The 16,130-nt window shown below is 44.2% G+C and overlaps 2 protein-coding genes across 2 annotated transcripts; both read right to left on the bottom strand.

The window, feature by feature from the left end:
* Window positions 1–99: 99 nt before the first annotated feature.
* On the bottom strand, window positions 100–9,876 carry sesn4 (sestrin 4). Its single transcript, XM_037461900.2, has 9 exons — window positions 9,653–9,876; window positions 3,871–4,068; window positions 3,513–3,695; window positions 3,180–3,425; window positions 2,617–2,731; window positions 2,301–2,425; window positions 1,794–1,960; window positions 1,560–1,704; window positions 100–1,460 (listed from the first exon to the last, which is right to left on the bottom strand). Exons 1-9 carry the CDS (start codon window positions 9,716–9,718, stop codon window positions 1,371–1,373), a joined length of 1,335 nt encoding a protein of 444 aa, XP_037317797.1. The 5' UTR covers window positions 9,719–9,876; the 3' UTR covers window positions 100–1,370.
* A 208-nt stretch (window positions 9,877–10,084) lies between these two features.
* zgc:92907 (uncharacterized protein LOC436733 homolog) lies at window positions 10,085–14,001 on the bottom strand. The gene is made up of 4 exons (XM_037461903.2): window positions 13,650–14,001; window positions 13,284–13,446; window positions 12,953–13,091; window positions 10,085–12,866 (listed from the first exon to the last, which is right to left on the bottom strand). The coding sequence occupies exons 1-4, from the start codon at window positions 13,728–13,730 to the stop codon at window positions 12,758–12,760; spliced, it is 492 nt and encodes a 163-aa protein (XP_037317800.1). The 5' UTR covers window positions 13,731–14,001; the 3' UTR covers window positions 10,085–12,757.
* Between the last annotated feature and the right edge of the window lie 2,129 nt (window positions 14,002–16,130).

Genomic DNA, 16,130 nt, shown 5'->3' with positions numbered 1-16,130 from the left:
TTACTAACTAACCAGTCTGCCGCACCTAAGTCTACCCAGAATGCAGCACAACAAGCAGGTCCTACCGATACACCCGGAAACAAAACAAAAAAAGTACTCTATAGTTGACAATAACTACAAAAATAAAAAAAAGATACAAGTGTTTTGACAACTAGTTTACACATTGTTCTGCTTTGCTAAAAGTACCGTGGATTTTGACTTGATAATCAGCTTGGAGCAAAAATCTGAACTCAACCTCTTGAGCAGTGAAGATCAACACTTCTCGTCGATCCAATTCATCACTTTGCTGTAGCGTTTCTTTAATGGACTTCAGACTGAGAATCAGCCTCTGATTTGATCTCTTTTAAAAGCACATCCATACAAAAAGCACACAAATCCTTAAGCAAATGGCTCAGCTTAATCATCACTGTAGGCAAATTACCTCTTAAGTGTACTTACAGATGCTGTCATTGGATGCAAGTTGTGTGTTTGGACAACATCACCTTGAAAAGCCTTGCGTGCGTCTTCAATTGGAAAAATAATTCACTGGAATATGCTGGATCAAGTTACTTCACTTTAGGAATTTGGGGTTGAGAACAAAAGTAGAGTCTGAAAGTTTGAGGACACGGTCTAAAAACTTTAGTCATACATCAAAGAAAGGCTTCAGACAGACACACACACACACACACACACACACACACACACAAAATGTCTACTAATGAGCTACCTTGCATTATAAATATATAAAGTTGAAAAAAGTGCTTATTAAAAGAAACTATAATGTGATAACTTCCAGCAGTGTAACTGACGTGTTTGTTCTTGACCAGCTTTAATACCAAATATTAGAGAGAAAAACTGTGGTCCTTCACGGTCCACTTTGTGTCCTCCTCCAACACTGACAAGGATTGTCCCAAATATAACCGAGGACCTGGTCCCCCATGAACATTCACCTTGTACTAAAAGATATCCTTTGGGGAGGGAAAGCATAGTTAATACGAAGGTGACGATGACACTTTGAGTGTTGGCCACCTTAACACGCCGCTACAACCAAGCTGCCTCTCACAGGCCCAGTTGAAAACACGAAACAACATGTACAAATCAAAACAACTCTAATAATTGCACGTGACATTTAAGAGCCGAGATGTTTGATCCGAGAAGAGTGGACTCTGCAGGAGGAGGAGGAGGAGGAGGAGGAGGAGGAGGGAGGGGCATGGCACACTATGGTATAAATACATCGAATCGGAGGAAAAGACGGGCGCGTTCGCGAGGCACAGCTCCTAAGCCACTGAGCGCCTCGAATGCGCCGTCGGCGCTGCGGGTTTCTTCGCCCTCGGCGTCTCTGGGTCTCTCTGTACCGGCGGAGAGTTTGAACCACGGGCCTCTCCGAGCACTTAGGCAATCATGTACTGGGTGATGGCTCTCAGAGCGTACAGCAGCTCAGCCTGCAGACGGGCCTCCATGATTAGTAAATTAACGTGTATCTGAGGGGGGGGAGGAGAGAGAAGGAAAGAAACGTGATTCACACGGAGCGCTAAGAAGGGGTTTAGAATGACGGGAGTCATCGGCGAAGGACTTCTTACCCGCTCCGAGGCTTTAAGCGGAGCCAGACTCAGCGGACACACCGGAGTTTTGGTGGCATCGGGGAAACAAGCGACAGCCTTGATGTACAGCTTGAAATCCCGCTCCAGCAACTGGTTCACTTCCCCGTAATCGTAATCGTCGTACCTGCGAACACCAACAATCGGGCTTCATCTCCTGAACCCAAAAGAAGAGCAGGCCTTTCCGTGAGTCACAGAGGACGCTGAAGCTCTCACCGTATTCCCAACACACAATGGATGTAGTTCCAGATGGCCCTCTTCAGGTCGGGGCTGTGCATCGTGGGCAGGGTGGTCACGCTCCGAAACCGGTCGTCCAAGAGGTGCCCGATGTCCGAATACAACCTATTGACCAATGAGAAGCCGTGGTCCTCCCACGAATAGTCCTGCCGAGACAATACACCACGTCCTTACATTCATCAAAATTTGGATTTCTGTTAAAAATCAAAATCAAAATATCAAAGTTTAGCAGCACCTTAGTTGCCCTAAATAATCCTACATCTTTTAAAACATGAGCCAGGATCTAAACTCAATGTGTTCTCTGCATGCAGTAACATTAAAGAACTACACGTCAAAAGCAACTCCAGTCAAACTGGCTGTATTTACCACACGCTAATCGGTAAATATGGAAACTTCCGTCCTCACCATCATTTGTAATAATGCACTCTGTTTGCTCTCTGCGACATACTAATGGTTTTAAATGTTGATACTCCTGCTCAGTCTCACCTGAACTCTAAACACTTGGAAGTGGTCCTCCTCTCTGCGGGCGAACTCCTGGTAGCACAAGTCGGGGTCTGTGATAAATCGCGTCGGGTCCGTGAAGCACATCGTCTCGTCTTCGTCCTCCGTATCTAAAAAAAGAGGCAACGAAATAAACGGCGACGGGGGAGGCGGAGAGAGAGAGAGAGAGAGAGCGTCAGAAATCGCAGTTTGGAAACCACGCGGCGCTAATGTAACACGCAGAATAACCGGGAGGTGAGAGGGATGATGGCAGCGGTGTTATCTTGTTAAAATCTGCCTTCAGCTGCTAACGGAAAGTTACCCGTTTGCTGGAGTGTCTGTGTCTGTAGCAAGCGTTCTTCTCTCTTCTCGCGCTCCTCCTGGGACTTCTGGATCCTCTCTTTGAGACACACCATGTCACAACTGGAGTCCAGAGACTGTCGATGCAAAAGCCGGAAGAAAAAAAAAACCATCAAAGTATTGTACAGAGAAATAATCGGTGTGAGAAAATGACTTTCATGTCGTGTACGTACAAAGGGCTTCTCCGTATCAGTTTGCATTTAATGCTAGCCAACACATGCCTACATCTAACTATGAAATATTTTATATATTTAATATAATATGTGCTGTATATTAACGTCGAGATAAAATAGTTCCACATGCCAAAGTCTTTCTGACTTAAAATTAACTTACAAAAACACCAAATATTCTGTAAACTAGCTGCTTTTGTCTTTGCAATTTGAGTATCTTCAATTTGCAATAAAGTCATTGTAAAGTGCCACATAAAACATTTAAATTTTTTAAATTTTTATTTCCAGTTACATTTAAAAATAAAAACAAGTCAAGCAAAATACACTAAAAGACAAGACCAGGCGGATTTGTTACCCTTCGTCGAGTTATGTGTTCGGAGGGAGTGGCGAGCGACTGAGGCACGTTGGCGTTGCCGTTGGCAGCATCGAAGGGGCAGAAGGTCGGCGGGACACCGTTGGGAGATTTGGAGAGCGGGACGAAGTCTGCGTCCGTGTCACACCCGAACACAAAGCTGCAGAGGGAGTGGCAGTGGGCCAGGATCACCACAGCCTGCACCAGCTCCGCCAGGGACCAGCACTGCTCGCCCGACTTCAGCAGCGCCTGGAGGGAGCCGAGGCAAGAGCTCAGGGTCACGCTTCCTTTACCGCCATCTCTTATCTCGCCAGTGTGTCGTTGGCGCCGCTGTACCTGGATGTGTGAGCGGGTCGTGAGCCAGGGTTGGTGGGCCAGCACTTTGTTGATGTGATCGAGGAGACGAAGACGAGGCGGCGCCGCCTCCAAACCCTGCAGCCACTGAGGGTCGCCGCCCACCCTCAGAAACTGGGCCGAGTGCAGGTACACCAGGTAGTTGCAGTGATGTCGTGCCGCAGCCTGAAAAAGAAAAAACGGGAGGAGAACGTTGAGCCGAAAAAATAAACATTTGGGAGAAAAGCATTAACTCAATTAGTGGTCGTTATTCTTTAATTTGAATGAAACAAGTGTGATCCCCGGCAAGGAATGGTGTTCCCTAAGCTCCACGCACAGCAAACAAAGCCTGCTCACTAACCATGATGGCGATGTAATGGCGGTACGGCAGCGGCAGGGGGCCGTCCATGTGCAGGATGTAGTGCTGGGTGCGCAGGAAGCTCTCCAAGTATCGCGGGTGAGAGGCCATCTGCTGGGACACGGCGTCCACGCCGCCCCTGCTGACCACAGCCTTCATGAACAGCCGCGACACGCGCTCGTTCTCGCCGTTCACCATCACCTGGGGACAGAGAGGAGAGGTCGGCTTCTGAGGGGGGGAAACAGAGCGGCAGCGCAGCCGGAGGATGCTTTACACGTACGGCGCTGAGGCGGAAGCCATCAGAGCTGGAAGGAGAACTTGAAGTCAACCAAATTTGTCCAGGCACAAAAAGTTTTATGGAGAAAAAAAAAATGTATTTATTAACCATTCAAGCAAAAATTCCCCCAAATGGGCCGGTTCCAGTCAATAAAATGTGATTATTTGATGTTTTTCTTTGTATTGTTTAATATATTTAGTTGTTTGGACAAATGAAGCGTTTGGAAGAGTTAATCAAGAAAATAAGCCATCCATCGATTGATAAGGAAACTAAACTAGTGGTCGCGGACTTATATTGTGACAAAGTACTTAAAAGTGACAGTGATAAATCTCTTGTAGTTCTTATAAAATGATGATGTGTTTAATCTTGAGATTGGAAAATCAGCACACGCGTCAATACAAAAACGAGGAACGAAGGCCGACTGTCCTTTGAATTTTGAGAACTCATTTGGTAGTCAAAGCAGTTGGCTGAAGAGAGGTCGGACTTGGGTGTCCACACCACGTGAGGACGGGCTCAGACTCCTGCTTTGGCGTCATGTTACTCACATTAAAGCAGCCTCCATGCTGTGATGACAGTGGCGAGTGAGCGAGTTCCTTACATTATTCTTTATGCCTTTAAAACAAGCGGAATCCTGTGGTGGGACGGCCCTGAAGGACCAAGCGGATGATGAAGAAGCAGCTAAATGTTGGGCTTAAGAGGCCCTGAAGAGGGAACCTGAGGCAGCGTAGAGTTGGCTGAGACCGAAGATACAAACATTGGTGCAACTGGAGGCCAAGAGCAACAGAGCCATGTGGAGAGTAGAAGCTGCCCTCATACACACAGCCATTGATTTCCCCTCTCACCGGTACACGATGGGCTCTAGGTGTGAGTCCCCCCCCCCGCCCCCCCGCACGTGAAACCTTTGTGCTCAGAGCGCATCGAGGGCAAATTTGAACGACGCCTAAGTTGGCAAGGACTTTTAAAACAAAAGGCCGTCTAGGATTATTTGGGATGGATGGAGCGATCGAGGACTGCGTACAGCCCTCTGACACTCATCCCCATGTTTATGTGGCCGATAGCTCCTTGTGGTATTTCACTTCTGTCTGTAGTGGACGAGGCTTTACTTCTGATCCTGCTCGAGGCTCCGCCTATTGACCTATATACGCTCAGGACTGGAAAGACGTGTTGGCATACCACGGGTTAAATAAAGAAGTAATTTAGTTTAAATTCCAATAATTTATTCAACACAAATAGGAACCACATGTTACAGAGAGAAAGACAAAACTGCAGAAAAAGTGAAGTTAGTGGGCTACGAGACGGAGACGCTGTTGTCTGTCAACAGACATGAGAAATAGGCCGCAGGATCCGTGGAGCACACAAGTGCCTGCCAATCAAAGACCTCAAGAGCACATTCATGGAAGTATCTCCCAGCAAACCCAAGAGCTACCCACCATCATGCCGAGCTGCAGAATCTAGGTTACTGCTCCATCACCGTTGGGGGTCACGGAGAGTAACGAGCATTTCAGGGATTACTCAACAATGCAGACAGCGAGCTTCAAGTTCAAATCGCTGAGCAGTTATGAAGGGAGACCATTTAGCTTTCTCTTTACAGTCCATTGGATAAGCTACGATTGAAACATCAATGAATTAGGAAAGGCCAACGGGGACCAAGATGAATCGGGTACATGATTTTATTTGTATTATACTTTTTATTTATTATTTATGTACTTACATTTGTGACAAAAAGCGAACACTGTGCCAATGAAATCAACCAGCCTATGTAGGCTCTTCAATATCAGTTTGATATTTTTGTAATTTGCAAAATGAAATCAAAAATTGCGCAGCAGACATTCAAAACTAAAAAACTAAATACATCTCTCGGATTAAGACCTGTAGCAGATGTCCCAAAGACAGACATCGTATGAAAAATGTGCTGAGGAAAAACCAGACATAGAAGATCCCACCGAGACCGCCGCACACAACCCTATCGCAGTGGAACATCGCGACCTGGCGATGCAATAACTCTTTGACCTGCTCCAGTTGTTGCTCAGAACGTCAAAAAAAACATGATTTCTTCATGTAAATGAATCCGGTGAAAGGTTACCGTTGGCAACAGCTTAAGCCGAAATGACTTGCGTTTCATTGAGCGATCCCGCACTCCACACGGGACCGAGTGAGAGACTGCATTGTCCACACTGGGACTCAGTGGGCCGCGCGGCCTGATGACCAACACTGAAATGTCCCCAGATGCACAACCTGAGAACACAGCAACGACCATTCAATTTGGTCTTTCTTCTCTATCGAATCCACAGCGGAGACAAGGACAGTAAAACAAGTGACAGCACTTACAGACGCAGGAGACATCAAGCAATCAAAAGGGGAAATTTTTGTTTTGTGAAATTTAGTCAACATGTCTGGACAAATTCTACAAAAGTCAAAGTGAAACAGGAACTACAGCTGATGGAAGCAGTCGCACAGCAGGAAATGCACCACACAGTTCTGACTGCAATACAGTCTGCTGACATCTGCTACCCTGAAAGCAAAATTAAAATGATGCCAGTCATGCAGTTAAAAACAATACACGGTAAGGTTGTGACAGTGTTCAGCGAACATTTTTAAAACTTCCCTCATTGTGAAAGAGGTCGGCTCCATCTGGAATCAGGCCTTTTCAAATATCCCCTCACAAGTGATGCATCCTACATGATTAAAAAAAGCATTTCCTAGATCAATCGAATCCTGATTTTTACACACTAGGAGGGTTGAGACGGACAGCTTTTGTTGAACCGGTGTCCAGTCACCCATCCACACTGCTTTAGTGTCTGAAAACAGGCCACAAACTCTGCACACAGCAGTGCAAGGCGATATGCTCCTTATTGTCCACCCACACGAAAAAGAAAAAAAGTTAACAAGTGTGTGCGGGTTGATGTATGAAGCGAAAGCCACACATCAACATTTGAGCAACTACGCAATAAATGCAAACAGCATGAGAGATGCAGGATTTGTGCACACAAAGGTATTCGTCCTGCGTACAGCACCATAGACCCTTATTACCTATCGATAAAGGGTTGAGGGTGGGATGGTAGTGTTGATATTTGAGCACTCCTGTATTCGAATGGCAAGATGACGTCAAACTTTGGTTTGGCTGCATGAAATAGGAAAAAAAAAAAAATCTTAGGGCCTTCTGCAGGTAGAAATTCAAAAATGAAGATTTGAGATAAAATGAAAACAACCATCCCTTCCTACCAGGTCATTGGTTTATTGATCAGAGAGGAGCGAGAGGCAGGGATGAAATGAAAAACAGGGATGACGTAAGTGAGGGGAGGAAAGGTAAACGGAGACAAAGACACTGACAGCAGGCTACCAAACAAAACAACAGTGAGGGAAAATAAATGACTGAGACTGCACATAAGGAAGAAGAACTTTAATGCCAGCAGTCTGCCTAGCAATGGTGAATGTGTCAGCGTGAGAGGAGACGTGGTGCTCATGGGCTGGGGGGGGGCGGGGGAGAAGGACATTCAATCTGCATTCCGTTTGAGCCTGGAAGGGGTCCGTCCTTATCATGCGCCTGGGTCATTGGTGGCATTAAACCCGCCCCCCTGCTGCCCAAATCACCAGAAACACAAGCAGCCAGGGCCGGTTTTGGCCCTGCAACATGAACTCAGCCAGCAGTGCAAAACAAACCAGCTGCAGCACAAAGATGTTTGGAGAGGGGAGGAGATGAGGGGAGGAAACGAGCTGCTGGGCAGGACAGCACATAAAACATATCCAAGACAAACAAAACCCTGTCCTGCAGGATGAAAAAAATAAATAAATAAAAGAAAGAATAAAAGAAAGCCATGCACACACACACACACACAGTAGAGTGACGGAACCTGTCAAAGAACACGGCAGGTGGGGAGAACAGGGGTGTGTAGGGGGGGCAATGCATACACAAAGGGACCTCCACTGATAAGCAGGATATTTATTACCCGTCTCATTCCGGGACCAGTCCTGGAACGTGCAGGTTATCGTAACAAAAAGGCAGGTGCTCAAATGGGGCGGTGCTGACATGCCTGCCAAATTCTTGTTTATTTCCACAGAAGATTGGAAGTGCTTTAAGTAGTGCGGCTGTATGCTCACGGGGCTATTTGGCTTTGCACAAACAGATCTCAATTCAAATACGGAATGTTTGTCCCGATTAAAGGCGATTACGTTATCAAATATTATCTATATGTGATGTGTGCACGTGAATGTGAACAGCAAAACAGAGACAGTTATAAGAAACCCAAATGTTGAAACTAGGGTAGAGGGTTTTGAATCCAATGCCTCAAACATTCCTCCCTGTTTTGCTCCATTTTTGGACTCTAATCTGCAGCAAACACGTCTTTTGGTACTGCACTCGAGACAGCGCCCCCCTTCTGTTGCAAAAGGGAAAAACAGCGACAGTGGAGAAAAACAACTTTGATTGGCAGTCCGGTTCAGCGAGCAAGAAAAAAAAACAGCACAATAAAAGTCGCCAACATTTGAAGCAACCTGGAGCAAGAAAGAACAAGCAATCCGCAGGTGTCGTTTTGGGATGAAAAGCATTTTCGTATTAGATTCACGGATAATAAATGGCACTGCATTACTTCACAGCCACCTAACTGACAAGACACTTTTCGTCCCAAATCCTTAGATGATGTCATCGTCACCTACAGATTTCTCCTCATTCTGCAAAGCCCTCGACCGTTTCTGCACTTTGACGTTGATGTTTGACACGACCGACGTGAACGTCGAGCATAACCACCGGTAAAAAAAAATGCAGATTCTTAGCGCAAACATTAAGATCATCAATGGAGAACCAACAAAGGGAGAGACTCCGTTGCGTTGGGAGGCTTTAAATCACAGTGAACGCGTTCACGCGACTGACAGCCAACGGCTCATTTTTCTTCATATTAGCACGTTAAATGTAACGTTACGTTTACTTTCCCCAACGTCGGTTTAAAGAACCGTGGAGGAAACGCTGCGAGCTTTAACGTGACATTTCAACGGCCGGGGGAGGGGGGGGGGGGGTGAAACTACAAAGTGTGTCAGAGATCTGAATTAAAATGAATGAAAACTAGTCGTACGGCATTTTTTTTAACAGAAGGGATTTAACTGCAGCTATGATCGCGCGATCGACCGTTAGGCCGAGTTAGCTCGCGGGGTCAGAAGTTTGAGGTACGGCGTCGCGTGCAAGCTAACTTACAGCCACTGTAACGTTAGTGAACGAAACGTTACTGCTGGACAAGTTGAAAAGTTCTGAGATTTAAAAGAAAAACTGAAAACGGACATCTTTACATCATCTGATGTTAGCTGCCCAAACGTGTCGTTCAAAGCAACAACAACAAAAAAAACTGAAATAAGCCAGCAAACCTGACAAATGAGACATGCTCTGTGACATAAAATGACGTTAATCCGTTCAGCAAATGAATGAACGGTTCTCAAGCTAGCCGCTAGCTTTAACTGTTAAAACTACCACCACTGTCTAACAGCTTTGTCCTCCCTCGGCTTTAACCCCACTAACGTTACCTGTTTATGGACTCGCTGGCGCTGGCTTCTCAGGGGGTACTCCATTTTACTCCTACAGATGATCATTTTACAAAAAACAAAAGTGAGTTATTGCATGGATGCGGCTCTTCGTCTTCTCTCGGTTGCCCTCCAAGCTAAGCTAAAAAAAAGGGGGGGGGGGGGTGTGGGCGAGCAGGGCTGCCTCTGGCCGCAGTCAGTCCGCCTCTCGCCGGGAGACTGAGACCGGGAGAGAGCGGAGGAAAACCTTCCCGCAGCGCAGCCGAGGAGCTCCGGTAACAGCGCGGACCAATCGGAGCACGGGGTGGGCGGAGCCTCGCGGAGGGTGATATTCCAAAATGCTAATGAACATCTGCAAACAACCACGAACAGAGCCGAAGAACCCCCCCCCCCCCTCACACACCCACATATGGGCACACTGACAACTTCAGAGAATAGATTTACTCCTTTTAATGTCAGTTTTCTTTGCTACAATATACTTGTCCTTTACATTTGGGGAAATGTGGTCTCACGAAGCAGAGTTGTGTTCATTTTGATTATTAGGATACAAGTGGTCGAACCCAGAAAGGCCATGAAATCTGCATCACGGAGTGTAAAATCATCCGTGTAATCCTGCTGGCTGGGTCAGACACAGTTTGTATCTGAAGGCATGACTTCACCACATAAGTCACACGTGTGTTGGTCTTTTCGGGGGGGTTTGTGTTTTAGGGTGGGGGTGAGCCCTGCTACTTTCACTTAAGAACTCTACAACACAATGAATTCTATACTTTAGGTTTAATAAATATCCTTCAGTATCACATAATAAACACTGTACTATGTTATAGCAATGTTATGGCATATGGTCTACTTTTACCCATCTTACATTAAAGAAAGAATTTCACAACAACTTACACGGTGCTTGATTGTAAATAAAGCATATCTTAGATGACTGATGATAAATCTTAGATGACTGATGCTAGTTTAACATAGGAAGGTTTAATCTCAACCATCCTGCTGTCATACATCAAGATTTTACAAGGTCACAAAGGCAAAGACAACAAGTATCATTCATGTTTGCGTCCTGAAGTAAACACAACAAGCATTGATTAACTGAGATGTCCACAGCTGACCACTACATCCCTGCTTGCTTTGACACGATTAGTTACTTTTTGTGTGGACTTATTGAGTCTTGTCTCGTCTTAATGAATGGGATGTTTGTTCTCTATCAGACATTTCGGCATTCAATTGGTTCAAAATCAAATAGTTCTCTCTGAGAACTCTCTTCTGTGTTTTTTTTTACTTTTCTTACCAACTGCGGCTGAAGAAAAGCGTACATTATTTTTTTCTTTATTTTAATGTAGTTCCTCAATCTTAAGAAATTTCCTTTTATTTTGAGGTTACGCTCTGTACTGTGGAAATGAAAGTGGAAATGAAAACATATCTAGTCGATCAGTTTGTGTTGAGATCAATATTTAGTCTTATACTGATTAATGTGTAAAGCTTCATATTGACTTCCCTAATGTTCCAAACAGAACAAACCAGTAAAAATAAAGCGGACAGAGAAGCTGTGGGGAAAACAAGTGACACTGGTCTCGATTGTCCATTTCTATTAGATCAACATGCAGTTTGCACAAACATCATGTGAATCATATGGAGCGGCAGGCAGAACCAGTCTAAACCACTTAGCCACTGTTCTAATTGATTAAGGGGAAAACACCAAAAGCAGAACTGCAATACTGTTTCTCAGTGGGGGATTAGTTTTAAAAATTAAATCGTCACATTTGAGAAACTGAAAACGTGTAATTGATTATGAAAAATAGTCGTTAATTATTGTTTTAGATCTACAATATTCAAAAGAGATATTGACATCATGTGAATCCTAGAAACTGCCAAGAGATTACAAATTCTTATTATTGTGCCTGAGCCAATTTAATAATTTTTCACAACCCTGGTCAGACTTAAATTATAATGCTGACCTTTCAGAATCAACATCCAAGCATAATGGCGTTTCAGTGAGGTGGTTCTGCCATGCCTCTTTTGAAATACAAAGTTTCAGCTGGCTGGTGTATCCGGACTCTGAGAGCCGCCCATGCCTCACTTGGTGCAACGGAATTCTCCAAGAAACAAAACAGAAGGGACTTTCCTAAGAAGGAAGTACACTACTTTGTTTTTCCTTGTACAACAGGGATGTGATACATTATTGTATTATTATCAAGTCTTTATCAAGCTGCCTGACATCCAATCGTCATCTCAGGGAATCTGTAAATTAACACCATACTGTATCATTATTAAATGCTGGAGCAACCGGGCTGTTAACCTGTTCTACCAGCCGCATTAACAGGTATTTTAATCTGGTCAACAAATCCAGTCAGTAAAGCTGATGCCAAAACATTCTGCCTCAGTAGTAGAACGTGCATCAAAAGACGTTTCCAGCTCTGACTCATCACAGACTTTGAGAAGCCAAACAAGACATGCTGTCTTTAACCCATCATTTCCTGTTGAACAAAACCTCCCTATGTGAAGAAATTGTGACTGAAGAAAGGATGAATCAGCAGTGATCATGTACATGGTCACGTATATACAATATTTACCCATTTTCTGCAGGCTGTGACGTTGAATACCCTCTTATTCAGCCTACTTACTAAAGCTTGGTGCTCCTGCTTTTCAACAGATTGGGAGTAGACTTGAGAGGGAAAAAAAGGTAGTCATGGCACATAAAGTTAGATTCTACCTAGAACTTCAACAACCACCCTTAAAAATGGCTAAAAACAAAGCAAACAAAAAGCTACCAACTCTCTGCATGTGTTCTTTCCAGTTTGGACTGGAAGAAGTTGGGGTTTATGTGCTGGTAGTGTCACCTTAGAGGCAAGAACAGGTACAAACATCCTCTCTGTGATGAGGTGGAAAACAATAATATATATATATATATAAACTAAATCTAGAATATACAAGTAATTCACAGGACACATGATTTGAAATAATAGATTATTATTGTTGCATACGAAAATAGTGTCAGATGTGCTGTACATTTTACAATGAAGAAATATCATGATCTATTAAGACATAATATTCTAAAAAACCATCAAGCATCAGCTTAACAGATAAACAACAAAGAAATTGAAAGTATCTCTAAATACCGAGGGCTTTGTCGAGGAAATTCGCAAAATTCTTGGGCTGTCCGGGCAAGAAGGGCTGGAGAACAGAGAGATCCATCGTCCTCAGGGTTTCTGTCAGGGTGCTGAAATATTAAACATAAAAAAAAGAAAAATAGGCTTATTATTTTTGTTTCACTTAAAAACTTCACACGTACAAACTGGCACATACCTGCAGGTGCAGTACAACAAGTGGGAGTCCATGTGCAGCTGTCTGGCCATCTCCAGCTGGTGGTTGTTCATCAGCTTGTCATTGACGACCACCAGCAGAGGTTTACCTGCTTCAAGCGCCTCCAAACAGCTTCCTGCTCCTGAGGACAAAAAAGGTGTTTCATGTTTGGACACCGTTGACGTACTTGACCTCTCGGCAGGAAATTAACTTAGAAACTACCGGTCCTCACCGATCCTTTTATTAGGCACACATTGTCTTTTTTTAAACAAACTGAACCTGTCAGACAGTAGTTCAGCTTATGGAACAAGGTTTTGTGTTATATTTTACTAACCTGCATGGCTGATGACGAGGTCAGCCTGCTTGATGTCTTCTGCTATAGAGTCTTTAAATTGATAGGCCTCCAGTCTGACATCTGGACAGCTGTCAGCCGCTGGAATAATAGATCCTCTTCCAGTCTGAAGAACCAGCCGCTCATATCCTCGAGCCTTTAAAGCCTGCCAGTAGAATACAAATAACTTATTATAAAGCTTTTTAAAAGTTCACAAAATAAGGCATTCACGTTATGTCAATAACTGTTATGATAGGTCATTGTACTTAACTTGAGCATATGATGCATATGCTAATTCATGCTTGTACATACATTTCAGAAGCAAATTGTTGTGCATTTTGCTCTGCTTGCTCTACAGACTTTACTCACCTGCACGTTCTGCGGACACGTGATGCTTCTGATGAGCTCATCGAAGCTCGTGGTGCCGACGGTTACGAACACCGTCCTCATGACTTCTCAAATAAAAACGGTTTTGCAGGCAGTGTGTGTGTGTGTGTGTACTTCGTCGCTTTTTCCTCACGTCTCATCCCTCGTCCCACAGCCGCGGAACCGACTGCTACTTCCGCATCGGGCATGTGACGTCACAGCCATGCCCGTGTAAGCACACGCGCGGCCGTTCGCTGTGACGCCGCCCCCTCGAGGCCCGGAGCTGTAACCGCTTCAGTGGAAAAATACTAGTTTGAGTTCTGTGAGCTGCACAGCTTTGCATGAAATAGAGATAGCACTTATTTGCAGTTAAAACATGTTAAAATGTCCCCTGATATGCCCACGTATTAAGTCGATGAGGTAATACTCAAGTATTCCTTTCTGCAACCAGCAGATCCTAAAATGAATATATGAATATATCTTTGATGATGTTGTCAATTGAGCTGCTCTGTAGCAAGAATAATGTCACACTTGATCTGACCACTTTGAAACAACCAGAAGCTGATTATTATTCTGATTCACGGCATTTCTACCAATGATTCCGAACCCTCTGTCCACGTTGAGTTAAGAGAGGAGGTACAAAGTTTGAAATGCTGTATCTACAAACATCTCCCCGTTAAAGTTTCTGTTTGGAAAGGAGAAGACTGGACCAAAGACAAAGCTGCTGGTAGACATAGTGCTTGAGATGACCAACATGGGAAAAGAAAATCACATCTGGTGACCGTACTAATCTGCACTGATCCAGGATTAAGTCCACCAACATTACTCACAGATCAATTTCCTCGACGTCAGTTGAGACGGCGAATGTCACGTCAAAGTGCCGGCTAATAACTGCTCAAAGTCAACTTACGACAAGCAAACGCAGCCGCAAAATACAGCGGACAAATCCGAGCAGCATGTGGCGTTAAGTTTGTACTTGCCACTGACAGCTGGGCTCAAGGGAGCATCATCATCATCACTGCTGCCATCTTCCCCTCATGCGCCTGCGGTGATAAGCGGCCTCGCATGAACCTGTTCACAAGATTTTCAGGCTAACTCAAATATGAAGTGGCTGACTTTGGTTGGTTGTGAGTTTCCTTTCACTTGAAAACCAAAGGGCTGCAAGTTATTGTTATCTGGTGTTCAATTAACTGCGTATTAGAAAAAAGCCCCTTGGAGATTTAACTTCTTTTTGTTGGTTTTGATTTGCTTTAATCTCACGCACATTTTACATTGTATTGCTGCATATCAGCACACTTTATGTCTTCACCCTTTCCCTGTGTGCTTTATTAAAGAAAAGCTGCCACTGTTAACCCACTCAACAAGTTCGACCTCGTTCACTTTCAACATGACAATCTGCTCACACATGATCACTAAAAAATATAAAATCATAAAAATAAACGATTCGTTACAAATAATAATGACGATAAAAATGCCATTCTGCTGCAGGGGCATGGCCATTTTAAGTAAAGTAACTAATGTGACTCACACACTTCCCAAATTGCGCAATAACTTGTGTTAAACTTGCACACGGAGGGACCGCAATCATCACGGATGAAAACTGTTGAAGGTGAGACAATCAAACATTTAATTTACATTTAGTTGAGAATCTCCATGACACCTGCGGCCTTCCATACTTCCTGTGATCCGAACAAGGACAGAGTGAAGGAACAAGCCGCTCGCCTTCAGACACACACGGGCACTTGTTCCCTTAGTGGTGGCACTGTGGTGCTTTCAACTGGAAACGCTTGTTGCGTGGGCAGAAAAGAGCCCAGCAGGAATCAGTAGACGCCAGTCAACATCAGACCCCCCCCACCCCCCTCCAAACCCCCTTCCCTTAAGGCGCTTGGGAGAGCTGTGGTGACCCCGCTGCTACTGCCAGCTCGGTGGAGGATGCACCAGCAGCTTCACACAAAGAGCACAATAAAGTCTGAGTGTTCTACATAGTAATGCTGTGAATTAAACTATATTTCATTTTCTACCAGCAAAGAAAACAAGATAACTATATATGATCTTTCATACAAAGCAAGTGGTGTGAACTGTGGGCGAGACAGAAAAATATTAACTTGTAACGATTAGAATATGTTACATTGAACATTTTTTTTTACGTTATTGCTCACTGTAGCTGTTCCTCTCATTCATACACTCTGTAAATTGATCATAAACTTTGGACAAACCATCGTTAAACTACGTTTTTTGCGAAAAGGACTGGTTTTGATTTTTTTGGGATGGGCAGGAGGAACAATTAAAGTTAAATATAGATATGGGCTTGTGATGCTTTAGTTCAAAGGAGGAAGCTGGTGCACTTCTCTTCCCCTAAAAATTAGATTGGATGCTCTGCACAGAAGGCATAAAGTTTTAAGACTGAATATTAGTTCCATATTGTATATTAATGTAACTTATTTTTAAAAGCTAATCCTCCATCTGTGCACAATAACAAAAGCA

This window comes from Pungitius pungitius, chromosome 2, assembly GCF_949316345.1.
Source record: "Pungitius pungitius chromosome 2, fPunPun2.1, whole genome shotgun sequence".
NCBI classification, from domain to species: domain Eukaryota; kingdom Metazoa; phylum Chordata; class Actinopteri; order Perciformes; family Gasterosteidae; genus Pungitius; species Pungitius pungitius.
This window is presented reverse-complemented; position numbering and strand designations above follow the sequence as displayed.